General features: G+C 36.5%; 1 protein-coding gene and 1 long non-coding RNA gene across 2 annotated transcripts; one reads left to right on the top strand and one right to left on the bottom strand.

The window, feature by feature from the left end:
- Positions 1-9,886: 9,886 nt before the first annotated feature.
- LOC103961042 lies at positions 9,887-10,802 on the bottom strand. Its single transcript, XR_007251640.1, has 2 exons — positions 10,545-10,802; positions 9,887-10,441 (listed from the first exon to the last, which is right to left on the bottom strand). It is a non-coding gene; the product is annotated as an uncharacterized LOC103961042 (long non-coding RNA).
- A 343-nt stretch (positions 10,803-11,145) lies between these two features.
- LOC103961039 (EEF1A lysine methyltransferase 2) lies at positions 11,146-15,871 on the top strand. The gene is made up of 7 exons (XM_009373551.3): positions 11,146-11,484; positions 11,702-11,827; positions 12,503-12,700; positions 14,585-14,681; positions 14,915-15,018; positions 15,177-15,228; positions 15,545-15,871. The coding sequence occupies exons 1-7, from the start codon at positions 11,270-11,272 to the stop codon at positions 15,746-15,748; spliced, it is 996 nt and encodes a 331-aa protein (XP_009371826.2). The 5' UTR covers positions 11,146-11,269; the 3' UTR covers positions 15,749-15,871.
- Positions 15,872-17,818: the final 1,947 nt, after the last annotated feature.

Below are 17,818 nucleotides of genomic sequence, written 5' to 3'. Positions count from 1 at the left end.
ATATAGAATAATAATACAAAACTATATATTTAATATAGAATATATTGTACTTATATTATATTAATAGGGCTATTGTATTCTATAATAAATCTTTTAGTAATTAAACTTTAAAATTATCAAAATAATTTTTTTCTTAACGGGTCACCCGATAATGACCCGATAAGTTATCGTGTTGACCCGAAACCCGTTATTTTCGTGTCGTTTTCGTGTCGTGTCAGAAACTGCTGGGTTTACTTTTAAATTTAGCAGCAAAGTGGAGAATGTCAATCTATGTAGGATTTTGGCATCTCCTTTGGAATTAGAAAATCACCATTTTTTTTTTTTTTTTCAAAATAGTCCTCGTAGGATTTTTTACATCTCAAAAATGAGATACTCTATGCCTTTCTCTTTCTTGTAAGGTCAGATTGAATCAAAAGAATATTTTATTGGCTTTTCAGCCAAAATAGTCCCTGAGATTTGCATAACACATCACCTTGCTCCCTGGGATTGAAAATCAATAGAAATTGTCCCTGAGATTGTCCACCATCCATTATTTTTGTCATTCCGTTAAAAACTTTGTTAAGTGTCCCGGAACTCTTGGCCGAAAGTTTGAGCAGTTTTCAAAGCTTCGTAACTCAATCGTTTCTTAACCAAATTCGACCCATAATATATCAAAATGAAGATAAGAAAGTGTAGAACAAGATTATACCTACTTGAAAGCCCAATGTTTGTCGGAGATGGCCGGAAAACAGCCTAAAAGGCGACTGGTCGGCGGGAAAACTGGAAAACTCGTCGGAAACTGGGTAAACTTTAAACTTACATAACTTCTTCAATACTCAACAAAATCGAGTGATTCAAAAACAAAAATCATACTTCTTGAGAAGACAAAGAGAATGGTACCTTTCTTGACGGCTAACTGGTCATGGTATGGCTGAAAAACGACTCGAAAATGGATGTATTGGTCTCAAGTTAGCCACTTTCGAGCCGTTTTCTAGCCAAACCACGGTGAATTTGCCATCAAGAAAGGTACCATTTTTTTTGTCTCGTTTAGAAGTATGATTTTCATTTTTGAATCACTCGATTTTGTTGAGTATTGAATAAGTTATGAACATTTAAAGTTTACCCAGTTTTAGGCAAGTTTTCCAGTTTTCTGGCAGACCAGTCATATTTCAGGCTATTTTCTGATAATCTCTGGCAACCATTAGGTTTCCAAATAGGTATAATCTTGTTCTACACTTTCCTATCTTCATTTTGATATATTATGGGTCTGATTTGGTTAAAAAACAATTGAGTTACGAAGCTTTGAAAATTACCCAAATTTTCGATCAAGAGCTCCATAACTGACACACCCCGACCGAGATCAGGGCGTGCTGGCCGTCACACGAAGGTGACGTAACCATGTGCACGTGCGGAAGCTAATAAAATAATAATATAAAAAGTACGAATAGTTAAAAACTAGCATACAAAGTACTAGGAACAAGTGCTAGCGTAATTGAAACACAAGTTCAGAGCAAGCCTACAGCAGTCCAAAAGAAAAGATGCGACAATAGTACACCCGAAGGTGACCCTACGCTAATGGGTGTCTGTCAGAAATGCCGGGACGCCCTCTGGGAAAACCACCGAACCTACTCACTCAACTAGAACCTGGAGGGGCGCAAAACAAAAGCGTGAGTGGGTAAAAACAAAGCTTTTCGAAAACCATTTAATAAAATACATTATAACCCCTCGCCGTAAAACCTGTATACTTCCCAGAAAATAAATATACGTATAGTATATATGCCAATCATGCTCAATAATATGCCATGTCGAAACCTCATAACAATATGCAAGTGCTCAGGTATAATCATATCAATATCATGTAATCTGGCAGCCGGAGTCACCTAACGTGACCTGTACGGCTGCATCTAGAGCTCAAATCTCTATCTCAAATACTGAACCTGCCCACGAGTCGGAACCACCTAAAGTGGTCTGTACGACAGGCCTGGGTGTAACATATATATACGCTCTAGTGCTACGATCACGTGAAGGCTGTGCAAATAATCGCGGGTCACCTACGAGTCGGAACCACCTAAAGTGGTCTGTACGACAGGATTGTGCACCTAACTTGGATCCAAGCTGAGCGTGTGGTGCGGGAGGTGAACATCACGTGAAGGACTGTGCCCTACTCTGGGTGGGAGCACTAACATCGGGGGTGCAGGTTATGAGCTCTCTAAGTATCTCGAACCACTACTGAAAATAAACATGAATAACACTTACCTGGCACTTACCTGTGCGTCCACAACACCCAATATGCATATGTATATGTATACCACTACTCATGTATGCAATGATGCATAAACGATAATAATATGGTGCATGGCATAAAACAATTAACCCTTTTCAAACAATTTCTGGGAAAATAAATGTATATAGGTATATACGGAAAACCAAAAGCCCACTCACTGGTATGTGGAAGGGTCGTAGCCCCCCTGCCTCGAGTGACCACGCTCGTCCTCGGGATACGTATCACCTATATGCGAAACAACTATAAAAACGTCAATTTTAAAGCACATAACCAACTTCTCGTAATAACTTCTCATACATTGCTCAAATTGGACAAATGAATATACCAACGTGACCTACTCAACCTCAGGAACACACCCATATTTTTAGAAAAATTTTCCACCGCCGCACGCGCAGGCACGTGCCTGGCACGCTGACGGCGTCAACTGACGCCGTTAGGAATATTCCGTCAGTTTTGACATATTCCGTTAACGGCGTCAGGAATATTCCGTCACCTTCTCCGGCGAGCCTCCGACGACGTCGCCGGCGTCGGAAATTGGAAAAACCTGCAATTCGTGTTTTCTCACTCGATTCTCAACCATTTTTCACGATTTTTGCACCAAATTGAAGCCCTAGACTAGTAGAACACGTCCAAACAAATTTTAAGGGCTAAAAACCACGCGATCTTACCTGTGCAAACTGTCCAAAACCGGCCAACTTCGAACCAGGCGATTCCGACGTCCAAATTCTTCCAACGAAGCACTCCGAGGCTCCTTGGGACCTCACCAAGTCACCTACGAGCTTCAAAATCCCAAAAATGTGCTAGATTTAGTTTGCATGAATAGTACTCAAATCGGAGCTTGTGAAATCGACGTGAAAACGTCGGAGTTCTTACCTGAAAATGGTACGATCGTGCTCCTCTCACCCTCACGAGCTCGAATATGGGTTTAGTTCCCTCGATCTGCTAAGGTTTGATGGGTTTGGTGTGGTGTCCGTACGTTCGAAGGAAGAAGAAGAAGGAATGGGAGCACGGGGAGAGACAAGGAAAAGACAGAGGGAGAGGGAGAGTGACAGTGTGTGTGTGTGTGGCCCAACACATGCCAACACCACACAAACAACCAAATAACATAACGAAAACAAACTAGGGGCAAAAGGGTCATTTTGCACGTACGTTTTAATAATCTCGGGACGGGATGTCACAATAACACTTAACAAAGTTTTTAATGGAATGACCAAAATAATGGATGGTGAACAATTTTAAGGACCATTTTTATTGATTTTCAACCTGAGGGATGAAAGAAATGTGTTATGCAAATCTCAGGGATCATTTTGGCTAAAAAGCCTATTTTATTCATTTTTGTTTTTATCATTTCCTTCCTTTGTCTTTGCCTCCATTATTGTAAGGGTCAATGTTGAATTGGACTCAAGTTTAGATCTTATCATAGGGATCATCCATCGATCATGGTCTCCCTTCCATGCATGCTCCGTTAAACCGCTAATACTAGATTCACTATAATGGATTCCTTGGAGGCTTCCATGTCGCGTTATTGATGATGATCAAATACACTATCTCCAATGCTCTCGAAATCAAACTTGTGGGGAAGGTCTCTATGATCTTCCCATCTCTGTTGCCCCTAATCTTTGTGAGATCGATCAGATCCAGCACCCTAAGTGCCTGATCTGTGCTGGCAAAGGACAATTATTGTGTTCACAATGGTCACAATAGATCATCTCGATCCATTGGCTTAGATCTACAAGGGCGACCAATTCTTCTTCTTCTACAATACACTAGTTCTTCAAAAGGTCGTCACCGCATCTTTCCATCTCTAGGGTGAGGCACTTCGGTTATGTATGGAAAGATAAAAATAAAATGACTACAATTTTGGGTATTCATTTAATCTTGTTAGGTATAGGTGCTTTTCTTCTAGCATTAAAGGCTCTTTATTTTGGGAGTGTATATGATACCTAGGCTATGGGCGGGGGAGATGTAAGCAAAATTACCAACTTAACCCTTAGCTCAAGTATTATATTCAATGGTTCTGCTAAATGTTTGTATCCAAACAAATCTTCGTTGAAATGATATTTCCAAAGCCTTTTGTAGAAAGTTTGGACCTTCAGAGTTTGAGGACAACGCTGAAGCTTTGTTCAAATTATGCCAAACATATCCTTTAAGGGATAATATTGCGGAAGTTCGCAAATTAGCAAATAGGACTAGTGATGTTGATCATATTCTGTTGAAGAGTTGTTTTTTTTTATTTATTTTTGGTTTAAAACGTGAATTGAATTATCCTGTGAAATTATTTAGGCCTGCAAATATTCATGAGACAATTGTTATCATTGTGCAATTAGACATTAAGTTCATTGAGCTCAAGGTTGGCTAATCTAAGCCACCTATAGCTACTAGACCACAGTTCATTATTGATGCACAAAACCTCACACTGTGTCTCAAATTGGTATTTTCCATTAAGAAACTTACTTCTGAAGAAATCCAACACGAGGGAAAATGGTGAGTTCTGTTTTTGATTGATAAGTGGGTTAATAGTCATAAATGTGGCCTAAAACAATTACTTGTTTTAGATGTGGTGGACAATGAAGTAATTGATGGACAAATCTCTAAAGATGCAATCTAAATTCGAACTTTGTAAGTGTGTTTTTATGACACCAATGCTGAACAAATTGTTCAAACTACAAAGGTAGAATGAATGGTGAGGGATTAACTTGTCAAAATCTTGTTGATTACTGAGAGCACACAAAATTTCATTGATTATAAGTTGCTAAAACAATGTTGCCTTCTCTTTACTTGAATTATGACAATTTCTTACATTTTTGTTTGGCCCTGAAATTCACAGTTTACCCAAATCAATGTTTGGACCTAATTTTGCACCATTGACCCATTTAGTTGAGGCAATTGGATGAATTAATATATTTTTTTTCTAGATATTACTGCCAATCTTAATTATTATAGTAATTATCTTGGTATGAGCTTCAAAATGAGGATAAAACCAAAAAAGGTTGTTCAACAAGAAGATGGACTCCATGATTTTCTTGCTAAGTTTTTTTAGTAGCCGAGTAATTGGATTGATTTGAATTTATACAAAGACCATGCATGCCAAGCATTATCCATTGCTGATTATTTAATTATCCTTTGGATAAGGATTTTATTTGTTAGTCAGACAAAAAAAAAAAAAAAAAAAAAAAAGGATTGATCTTGCTAATTTTTTGCACCCTACACACACAAGAACAAAAACATAAATTTCTAGAATGGGATTGCATGCACAGATTGGCAATGATCCTTCTCATTATCCAAGGATATTCTAGTCGTTCGGTCAGGATGGATTATTATGCAAAGATTGGTGATGTGATTATGACCACATGCTGGTCAAAGATGAAATATAAAAAAACATGGGATAATGGTCAGAGGTAGTAATGCAATTGAAATGTAATTTGCTTTATCATTGCATGGATGCATTTGGACAAACAACATGAATAAGGGAGTCACCTTATTGGAATATGAAGCATGACTTAGACACTATCACATGGTCTTTCATTGGATCAACGTGAAAATATATGACAATATCAAGATGAGCTTTGTCATTTGCTCATCAAGCAAATTCAAATATTTCACTGCTATAAATATTGGATGATGTGCAACAAGAAGAGCCTCTTTAACTAAAAAAACAACTTAAACACTCTACATGAAACCTCACCTTATGCAAAACCTTCTCATGCCCCTAAAAAAAATACTAAGGACCCATTTCTGTAGTTGTAATCAGAATCAAAGGGCAGAATTATTTCCGATTACGAGATATCCTGACGTTTGCCCAATATTGGGGAATAAAAAACGTTGTGGGACCAACCCGAATTATGGAACCAAATTCCAAAATTTGGAGGAACTATACCTAAATTTAGGTGGTATTCTGATTCCGGGTTGTTAGGAATCCATAATGGATTTTTACTCGTTATAATATCCTCCTTATCTCAAATATTACAAGATTGCCATTCACATCTTCATCTCTCTTCCTCTCTCACGACCATTCAACCATCCAAGGCACACTCTGACCTGACCACCCCTAACCCAGCCCAAACCACCATTTGTCTTCCAATATCAATGTCTCAAGCTTTCACTGTCTTTGACTTTACCAAATTAGGATTTTTCAATCTCAGTAATCCTTAGAATCCCCTTCTTTTTCTCATCTTGTCATTCAGATTCATCTCCAAACTCTTATTTGGTACTTGTTACAAAATCTACTTCGACTTCACCATGTTCAGCTTCTTATTTTGAAAAAAGTTCGAGGACGACTAGAGGTGCCATGACACACCCTGACCCACAATGTCCACCTGAACTCCAAATCAAGTTATGTTAGCTGACACCTGGAAGGTAACGAAACCATAAGGTGTAGTGAGGTGGAAAATGTAAGTAAATTTAAGCCTAAAGGTGTCTAAATATAAGAGTGTGCATGTGAGCAGGTTGAACCCAATTCACACATGATCCAGAGCATAAGTAAAGTACAATAGAGATAAGGGGAAAATTATACCCTCGAAGGTAATCTCCAATACCTAGATTTGCCAAGAATATTCGTCGATACAAAAGCTTAGCTACTAAAACCTGGAGGGGCAATAAAAACAAAGGTGAGTGGGCCTAAAAATACAACTTTGTAAAAACCTTTTCAAAAACATAATAACATCTCGCCGTAAAACAAGTCTAGTTTCCAAAATATAAATACTACGTATAGTATGAAAATACTTACCGTAGCCTGCAATATCTCAAGAATTCAATACGTCATAATATTTTGTGAATAAACACTTAAAGTCCAATAATCACATAATCTCGCATAACAAACATATCATATTGAGTGCTTATCAACATATGTTGACACATGAGTTCATGTAGAAATATTTTGACATGAATGGGACTGGGTGCATTAATGATTTACGCTCTAGTACTACAATCGCATGAAGATTGGCGTTATACGCATCACATACGAGTCCTAATTGCCTATAGCAATCTAGGACATGACTTGCATCTACAATGGATCCAAAGTGAGCGTGCGGTGCGGTGCGATATGAACATACAGGTGAAGCCTAGCCCTGGCCTGGGCGAGTACTAACACCAGTGTAGCACACGATAAGCAGATAGGCTAAATATGATCATGCCACAGTAATTCAATCATTCTAGTTATAAATATAATTAAGGCATCCCTGTATAGTATGCTTACATGTGCATCCCGTAGGATGATAATGATTTCCTAATTCTTATTATTACAACATTTCTTATAAACGCTAATTTAATTATGGCATAATATATAAAATTCGTTATTAGATGTATATATAGAAACTAAACATAAATATAAGAAAAGAGCCACTCACAGATACTTGCGATGTCACATCCTTTCAAAAAGCTGGAGTCTCCGTTAGTAATCGTACCTAAGCATAATATTAGCATCCGTTAGTAAAACTCAATTAAAATAATTAAATTTAGGAAAACAGAGTGCGGATTTGGAATCAGGGCATCGAAATACGTTAAGTAGGGTCCCATGCAATTTTCATAAAAAGTCAACAGTCAACCATAAAAGGTCAATCGTGCCGTCGAGGTAGTCAACTATGTTAAAACTTCGGAATTTCATTAAATGGATGTCAAAAACAAACTCGGGGTGTCGAAATTAGACTAGCAGGGTTTCCGAAATTTTTTTGTAAAAGTCAACACAAGGAATATTTTGGAATATTCCAAAAAAAATTCAGGAATATTTCAGATCCATTTTTGGAAATGGGCCAGATCTGGTCAACGGGCCAAAGGTTTGGGCTTAGGCCTTTTTTTTTTCCTATACTGGGTCGGCACACGTGATGCACTCTTAAGCACTTTTAAGTTTAAATTTATTCACATTTTCAACATCACTACACTTTATGACTGCGTCACATTTTGGGTGTCGCCCAACATATCTCAATTCGAAATCCAGGTGGACATTCTGGGTCGGGGTGTGTAATGCCAGCAAGAAGATCTTCGAGAATGTAGAGTTGGTGATGGGCGGTGGGCTTGCTCTTGAACTTTCCCTTTTCCCATTGTTTGAATCCAAAATGAAAACGGAACAACATTGGAAAATTCCTGTTCAAGAATTTGGTAAAGAAATAATTGGAAATTTTGGTGGATTATGGTGTTTATTTGGGGGGCAGGGTTCGATAAAATTTGATTGCGAAAAACTCTAGACGAGTCATCCATTTTTGATATGTGAGCTGCATGTTTAATCTATTTACAATAATTATATTTTAATTCTTCACTTTAACTAAACAAATAAAAATAACTAATTGAAATGTTATTAAAAATAAATACAGGGATATAATAAAACAAAAAACAATAAGGGCATTTTTGTAATCATATTAATTCACATTCAAATTCAAATAAATTAATAAACAACTTATATGAACTCAGTTCACTTCTTCTTCGATTCCAAAACATTTAAGTAAACAATTTCAACAGGAATCAAATTATGACTCTTCCTCATTCCAACTCCTTCTCATATCAATTCTTCCTCATCATATTCCTCCTAGTTTGATTATAGTTATGTAAACAAGCCATAACTATCCTAACCCTTTCGCCATATATCTTCTATTTGGATTAACAACATTGTGTTGGCATTGAATTTGGATTAACATAACTGAAATCGTAGAATTAGGCAACCTGGGAGCATCTTTAGTTTGGACTAATAATACTGCTTCTGTTTCAGTTGATTATTTATCCAAGTCTTTGTCGGTGAAGAGTCATTGATTCTCTCGCTGAATGAGGTCACTTTATTTGTTTCTTGGCGAAAGAAGGTGTTACTCAGGTTACTAAGTGTTTGGCACATTAAAAGCCAAATCTTTTATTGAACTTCATGGTAAATGCAATTTGCTTTCATGTTCCAGAATCTTAGGCCCAGAGTGTTCCTTCTTTGGCCGTAGTCGCTTAGTTTAGAAATCAGTAGCATGTTCGAAACCATACCACCACATGTATTCTACTCACCCGTCCAAGCTCGGTCACGAGTTGGCATGTCCACATTCACAAAAAGGATGTAGTTAACTCGGTAGTTGCTTGACCTAGGCTTTGTAATTTTTAGGGTCAACAAATTTGTATCAAAGTTATGCCCTTGCAACCAATTTCTTTGTAAATTGTAATGTTGGGTAAATTGTTATCGTAAATAAATGAATTATATGTTATCGTAAGTTCGAAATGTAGGTCTAAAAATCGAAAGACATTCTGCAGTAGTAGTGCAGCAACATCGGAGCTTTATGGGTTTCTTGACAGCTGAGTGGAAGATGAGCATGCACCTCAAAAACCCATGAGGAAATACAAATACCTCACAAGAATTCACAACTAGAAAGTGCGTGAGAATTATTGAGGGGAATTTTGTATAAGAATTATTTGGCAGATATCAAGCTTGTCCAAAGTCGAACTTAAAACTAATAAATTTTTGAAGGGCTATATTTACCTCTTTCGATTGAAATGGGACATGAATATGATCCAAAACTTCATTAAAAAATAATTTTTTACATAACTATAAATTTAGACGCGCCATAATTAGGTATGGTTTGGCATTGAGGTGCTGAAAAAAAAGCTGCTTATTTTCAAAGTTTTTATGTTGAAGATATTTGGTAAACTAAAAAAAAAAGGGGATTATTTTGAAAGCTGCTGTGATTGACAGCTGAAATCATCAGAAAAGCTGAAGCAGCTAAATGCTGATTTGGAAAACTGGCTTTCTTTCACAGCACACTGAGCTACAGTACACCTTTAATGAAACTTTCTAAAGTCCAATAACACCCTCATCATTTTTACAAAATGACAAGCCTTGTTCTTGATACTTAAACTGGAATCTCTCACAGCCGTTCACCCCCTCGCATCAAAGTAGGACCGCAGCCGTCCCGCCCACTCCCGCTCAACACCGACCACCACCAAGGCACCAACATTCATCCCTGTTCTCCTTCCAGATCCTCCAAATACACAAATTAGAAAAAGATTCAATCTTTTTGAGAAACCATTTTTGAAAATTTGCCGATTGGATCGAATCCCAGAATCTGAGTGAGAATCAACCCAGAATCTGAGCAAGAACCAGTCCAGAATCCGAACGAGAAAAAGATTCCTGCTTGCAATATTCCCTCTTCAACCCAGAATCCGAGTGAGAATCAGTCGGAATAGATGAGAGAGATGATCAGATCGGATCCAATGCTACATCTCCGGTCATCAAAGAAATGAAGTTCCGATTTAGAACAAGCAATCAAGAAGCTGAAAACCAAATCGAGAACGATAAACAAAACCCCAAAATAAAAACACATACCAAACATCGACTGGGAAATATCTAAACCAATCCACTGATGCCCACTCTCTGACAACCTGCAATGAAAACCTCAATCACTCACTCAGCTTTTTTCACCATTTCAGTGAATAAAATCAAACCCCTTTTGGATTTTTTACGAAAAATTGAATTGAAAGATTGGGGGAGTTAGGGTTTTGAAATATTACCCATGTTGAGGAGCAGCCTGGGGATGCCATCGTCGGGAAGAGCGAGAAGCTCGAGGGCTGGTGTTTCTAGAATTCTAAAGAGAGATTAAAATAAAAAATTATAAATAAATAAAATAAGTTATATTAGATAATTATTGTTTTATATTCTCTATCTTTTATTTATTAAGAAAATTAAATTAATGACACATCTAATATTATATCATTTTTTTATCATTTCACCCAATCATTTTACATAAAAGTTTATTAAACACTATAATATTATTATTATTATTATTTTCAAAAACACTTTTACATAAAAATTTATCAAATATTTTACTGTTTTATTTCAGACTTATTCTCAGGTAAATAGTTTTTTTTGAAATCACACTAATACCAAACCCCGTTCGGTTGGGTCGATCGGAGACGGACTAATCGCGAGGCTTAACCGAATCTAGAGGTTGCACTGATCCAATTTTAGGTTGTAACGCTTGACCACGTCGATTCAACGAATCGACACTATTCTAGCAGTCAGACAGTCCACATCCAAGAGTTTGTTCAGCAATGGCTGGATTCCGGTTGGGGTCAGATGACTCGGAGATATCGCAGCAGAGCCGAGCAGCACCGCCTGATCTCGTCTCCGACGACGACCGCTCCATCGCCGCCGACTCATGGTCCATCAAGAGTGACTACGGAAGCACTCTCGACGACGACCAGCGCCACGCCGATGCCGCCGAGGACCTTTCTGCTGCTAACCTTCGCGCCCCCTCCGAGTACAGGTTTGCTTCCTCTCTACTTCCTGTTTGGTTTCCAGGAAAATCTTTGTAAATGAAATATTAACTAATTAATTAATTAGTGCAAAATTAAGTTATTAAGACTAAGTTTTTGCATAGCTTGTTGTATTTATGCTTTTGCAATTCTGAATTTAGAGGAAGAATTCATAGGCTATTAGTTTAGGAAGAAATTTTCTTTCTTTTGATATGGTGGTATTTGCAGTTCTGACAAGGAGGAACCAGATGCTGAAGGAGTGACATCAATGCTAGGTCTTCAGAGTTACTGGGATGCTGCATATGCCGATGAGTTGGCGAATTTCCGGGAACATGGTCATACCGGTGAAGTTTGGTAAGCTTTTCGCAACCGTGCAAATTAACTTGTTATTCATTTGTTATGGCTTTGGGGCACAGCAGAAAACAGCCAAGTGCTAACATCAAAGAAAAGTCCCGAAATACCCAGAATCGAAGAAAAATCTTGAAGGGCGAGCGAGAGATTATAGAGAGAAAGCTTTAGTATTGTCTGAGAAATTAAAATGAATCTGATAAACTCTGGTATTACAGAGGAATTATTATTAGCTTATATATTTAAGCTAACTGAAGCTAACTAGCTAACAACCACAATACCAAAACTGTTAAAAATGATCTAAACACCATCATGTGAAGATCACATGAGTTAATTTTTAGTAACATACTAATTAGCTATATGATATGCATTTACTGCTACTTTCAAAGAGCCTTAGGAAAAAGATATTCATAATAGTGAGGGGAGATTGAAGAAAAAGGTGTTAACAAGATTGATATCATTTACATTTCAACTATATAAAATGAAAAGGAGTTGATATTAAAATATTATTGGCTGTGAAAATCAATTTTGTCGTGATTTACCAGAGTTTGCTAACCTTTAATCCTTACTTTTATAATTCCACATTAGTGAGGGATTCGTATTTAGTATCCCTTTGTATTAAAGTGAGTAGGTACTGTAAGACGGGGAGCGTTTGATGGTTTCAGCCCTCTGTTTCTGTAGGTTTGGAACTAATGTCATGGAAGTTGTCTCCTCTTGGACCAAAAGCTTATGCATTGATATTTCTCAAGGTCGCACACCAAATCATGATAATAATAAGTCTGATCCTGTGGAAAAAGGTGATAAGTATCTTGCAGGCTGGAGTGTACTTGACATCGGGACTGGCAATGGATTGCTTCTTCAAGCACTTTCCAAGCAGGGGTATTCTTTTATTCTTCAACTTTATCTGGTATTCTATGCTGAATTAGATTGAAATTCCTGTATGGAAGCAAATAAAATGCAAACTAGGTGAATCATATATCAGATTGATATGTCTAGATTGGAGACCATAAGGCTTCCGCAGGTCTCATTTTAAGGTCAACAAGTTGACCATAGATGAGAATCTCAGTATTTATACGCTACTTGGTTAAAGTCAATTGTGCATTTAGATTTAATAGAATGATGTAGTAGTGAAGAAAGTGAACTATCTTAAGATAAATTGGTAACAAATTTGATGGAAGTGTATATGTGCTTAAATATTTATTTGTAGTGTATAATAAGTTTTCGGATTTAAATGAAGAAACTTGAATGATCAGGAGGAGGAGCTAACAGAGTCATTGGTTGTCTTATAGAACAATTACTCTAGCTTCTTGTGTTGCATTATTCTGTGAGAGGTTTAAGTGTTTTTATGGAAAAAGATGGGCATGGTGCTAGGGAGATGTGCTGTCATGGAATGGAAATCTTATGGATGGTATGGATATTAAAGAATAGAAGTGTTTTTTTTGATTTTGAGGGAGCAAGGGAATGAAGAGGTGGATCTTCTCGGCAGTAGGAGGTCATTTTTGGGCTCTTTTCGGGCGTCAGTACGGTGGTATTTCCAGAATTTGGGAATAGTTTTTTTTGAGCTATATTGTATTGCTGGAACTCTGCTGTACAGTAGTGTTTTTATTGGTCTGCTGCCATATATCTTTGCTTCTTAGCTACGTTTTGCAGTCTTTGTTGAAATGTTTAGCTAGCATCTTGTAGCTAGTTCAGTTGACAACTTGGTCCTCTCTATTGTTTGGTTCTTTTTTAATGATATTATGTTCCTGTTCCTTAGAAGAAAAGAGTAATCGGTTCTGTGGCTTAGTCTTGAAGAGCATGCAATGAGTGATGCACAAAAAAAAAAGTTCCACTTATTTTAGGATACATGCAGGATTAAAAACTACTTATGTTTAAATGAACTTTAATTATAATTATTTAGTAGGAAATTTGGTGTAGGCCAATAAATAATTTCATATTTTCAGTTATGGTCGATGGACATTTCATTTTCTAACATAGGTAGAAACAATTTTCCTCTTCAACTAAGATCAATAATTACAAGTTTCATTTCCAGCTCAATTCCACTTGCTAAAATGTCTCTTAATTGACCTCTCATTAAAAGCAAAAAATATTGACAGACTCAATCTTTGAATTGAAAATATGTTGTGACCTCAATCTAATTACCCCTTAATTTATTCAGAACGATTTAGGTTAGGGTTTAAATTAATAGTTTAATAATGAACTTGATTTTATTAATATAATTATTATTCTTGTTATTGACTTCTGATTATGCTAGTTATTTTATTATTATGAGATTGCATGTATTACATGGGCCTTATTGTTGTAATGTTTTAGACTTTCTTATCATAATCCAGTCCTTGATAATCGAATCAACACTGCTATCAAGTTTCACTAACCTACATACTTTCAAGTGCAATCACTGTCACCACTGCACATACGACATATTTGCCGCTGTTAGATGATGCTTCCTTTACCCTTATGGTTGGGTATTTCACTATTTTGTTATGTTTCATTCATTCCTATGTAATTTATGTTTGTCTTTGGTCCCCAATTCACCCCAAAAGAATATCATTCCAAAAACTATGCCTGATGAATGTCCTTTTTTGTCCTTTGATTTATTTTTCCTTCCTTGTTGGATGGTTGTGAAGAAGGGCTGGGAGTGTTGTAAATAAAAATTCAGTCCATGATTTCATGAAATTTTAGTTAATGACTTGAATTCCGTTGTTTTTCTAAATTGTCACATCAGAGACCTTAATGAATGAAATTTTGGTGTTTTGGGTTCAGGTTTTCTGATTTAACAGGAACTGATTATAGTGAAGGGGCAATTGATCTCGCTCGCAGCCTTGCTGATCGTGATGGATTGCCAAACATTACTTTTTTGGTATGCCTTTTCTTTTGGCAAATGTTTTCTGGTGTGTCTAGACTCTAGACAAAAAAATATCAGATTATAACCTGCTGTCTTCAATTATCCTCTTGGACGTTTGTATATTTCCGTTCAATGAAATTTCTCTTCTTAGCTTTAATGTCGTCTGTATCTAGCTTGTTATTAAACTATTTTTTTTAATACATTCTTTCCCAATAATTTTAAATGAATTGTGTGCCACTATTTTTTAGGTTGATGATGTTCTAGAGACCAAGTTGGACAGGCAGTTCAAACTAGTTGTGGATAAAGGAACCTTGGATGCCATTGGATTGCATCCAGATGGTTCTATCAAAAGGTAAAAGCCAGCATAGTCTGCAACTCTTTATATATTTTCTGATTGATAATTCCTCCATGTCTGTATGAATGATTTGTTTAGCCTATTTAATCGCTTGTGGTTATCGAAGAAAAGGAAACTAGAGTGTGAAATTGTGAAATTGTGTTTTTGTTATACAGGGTAATGTATTGGGATTCCGTTTCAAAATTGGTGGCTCCTGGTGGATTAGCAGTAAGCATCTTCACTTTGGTTAATACTGTTACTTAAAACTGCACTTACCTTCATTTAGGGCGTGCTTTCAAGTGCTAAAAGGAAGAGTATAGATAACGTATGTCGTTATGAACCATAGCGCTTCCTGCATGATCACTTTGAAAGTGCTTTGGTTCTGTTTTCGGCCATATGAGAAGCACTTTTAATTATTTGAAATTGCTTATGGCACGTGCCAGAATCATGCACTCTTTCTTTTCTCTTTAAATTTCTCTTTAAGAAGTTTTTGTTTCGTTCGACGCTACCTGATGTTTCATTGCTTTGGGGAACACCTTGGTAGGTGATCACATCATGTAACAACACAAAGGATGAATTGGTTCAAGAAGTGGAAAGTTTCAATCAAAGAAGTGTCATCCAGGAACACGAAACAAGCGAAGATCCTCCTAAGTTTCAATACCTTAGTCATGTCCGCACATATCCGACATTCGCGTTTGGTGGATCTGTTGGATCGCGCGTTGCCACTGTGGCATTTCTCCGGAACTGAATCACTAATCCTTGCGAGTTATAGTTACGTTGCGCATTGAGAAAGCACATGTACTGACTTATGCAAGTTCTTTTGTTTGTTTTGAGAACCATGAAACACTCATTCATTCTAAGCTGTTTCTTCTGTCAGGGCTTCTGCGAGTTACGCAAAAATTATACAGAAAATGTACATTATCAATCGAAGTCACAGTAAGATGGAAAGAAAGCTACGTGATGAGGCCGATCGCCCCTTAGAAGTGAAGTCCTATTTCAGACTCTTTGAACGGGGAGGAAGTGAAAAGAAATTTTAGAAGTTCCAATTTCGAGTAGAAAAGGTTGCTCTTCTTACTCGTCTATCGTTGCTAGTTCCTGTAATGTATTTTGGTGGTTTACAAACTGCGTTATCGTTTCCTCTAATCCTACGTTCTATATATATATATGATTTAACTCCTTGTTTTATTCACGATAACAACATTGATCTAAAGACAATTTAAAAGAGCATTAAAGAATGGGGATGTAGAAAAGGCATAAAACGGTAAAGGTAAACCAAATGGTCGACGAAATGCCTTATTGAATAAATTAGAAAAATATTTTGGTATTGCGTTCGCCATTGTTGGGATACAACAGAAATAGAGTTCCGCATCCATCACTGCTTAGTTGTGCCCATGATGAACTAGCTTCTATCTTTGCTCCTACTCGTCATAGATGGAGCCCGCATTAGATTTATTTTGTGGCACTTGATTTTTTTTTCACTAGTAATAATTTAATGTTAATCGTGATTAAGCCACCTAATATATCATGTACCCTTAGGATGATGGTGAGAAGTCACTATGAGACTTTAAACCCCAAAATCATGAAAAACAACTCCGAAGTTGCCCTGCACACATGGTTTTGCACACTTTTGTTTATTTTTTGTTTCTTAGTTCTTCTTTGATTTATACAAATAAAAAATTTAATTGCGTTTTTATTAAAAGAAAAAGTATCAGAGGGTTAAAAAATAAAAACAATAAACATTTACTCGCAATGTTTGCAGAAATGCTAGTAAATTAGCTAGTCGAATAAAAAAAATGTTGAAATGCATATTGAATGGAGCTTTGCTGTAGAGATTTTAGCCTTACATGTTTTTTTCTTGGAATTTTACGGTTCGTTTACTAATTCGTACTTAGAATGATAGAAATCGAATTGAGGAGGAGTTGGATTATGGTGGAGTCAAAGTCAGATTCATGTTGCACTTCTTTACAAAATTTCTTGAAATCGGAGTAGGAAAAGAAGATGGAGGTGTGTTAGGGAAGGTTGGCTTGAGGATAAGGAGTGGGATAGGAGAGGGAGGTGTTTGCGACGGAAGGAAAGGAGAGGGAAGGTTCTGCTGGGCAGCGATTGGTGGTGTTGGGTAAACGGAGGGAATAATGAAATTTTAGAAAAAAAATTGAGAGTATAATGGAGAAGAAAATCCACTCTCTAATAACCTAAAAGTCAAATACCACCAAATTGCAAGTTCCCCAAGTTTTGGAGTTTTGGATTCTAAAATTTGTGTGGGTCCCATTAAATTTTGGATTATTTTATATTCAGTAAGCATCGAGTATTCTGTAATTTAAATTCAATTTCTTTTTTAATTCTAATCATTTTTACGTAAACGTGCCACTAAAATGAATAAAAGTGCTTTTGATAAATACATTTTTGAATTTCAAACGCATTTGAAATGCATTTTAGAAGAAATATCAATTCTATTTTTTTTATAAAAAAAAAAATTCGGTTACATTTTTCCTAAAAATATACAAAAAATAAATACTAAAGAACTTCAATATCAACCTCAAACGTCACAATGTTTTATTTGTTGATAACTTCTCTCTCTAAAACTACAGCCTGAGTTACCATCAGGGTAAATTATTACAGTTTTATTCAAGTAACCCAATAAATGAAATGTACTAAACTGGTGAAACAAACTACCGTAAAGTAATTGCAGTTTCCGAAAATTCGTTTTATCCGTAAATGCCGCGGGCGCCCATCTAATAAAATTCACTAATTCAGGAGGTGCCCAGATTAAGTTTCCATTTAATATATAAAGTCCACAACATAGTCTAACTGATTTGTC

The sequence above is a fragment of a genome, unplaced genomic scaffold, assembly GCF_019419815.1.
Source record: "Pyrus x bretschneideri cultivar Hongxiangsu unplaced genomic scaffold, Pyrus_bretschneideri_v1 Contig41, whole genome shotgun sequence".
Classification (NCBI taxonomy): domain Eukaryota; kingdom Viridiplantae; phylum Streptophyta; class Magnoliopsida; order Rosales; family Rosaceae; genus Pyrus; species Pyrus x bretschneideri.
Note: the sequence above shows the minus strand (reverse complement) of the source record. Positions and strands in the feature narration are given on the sequence as shown.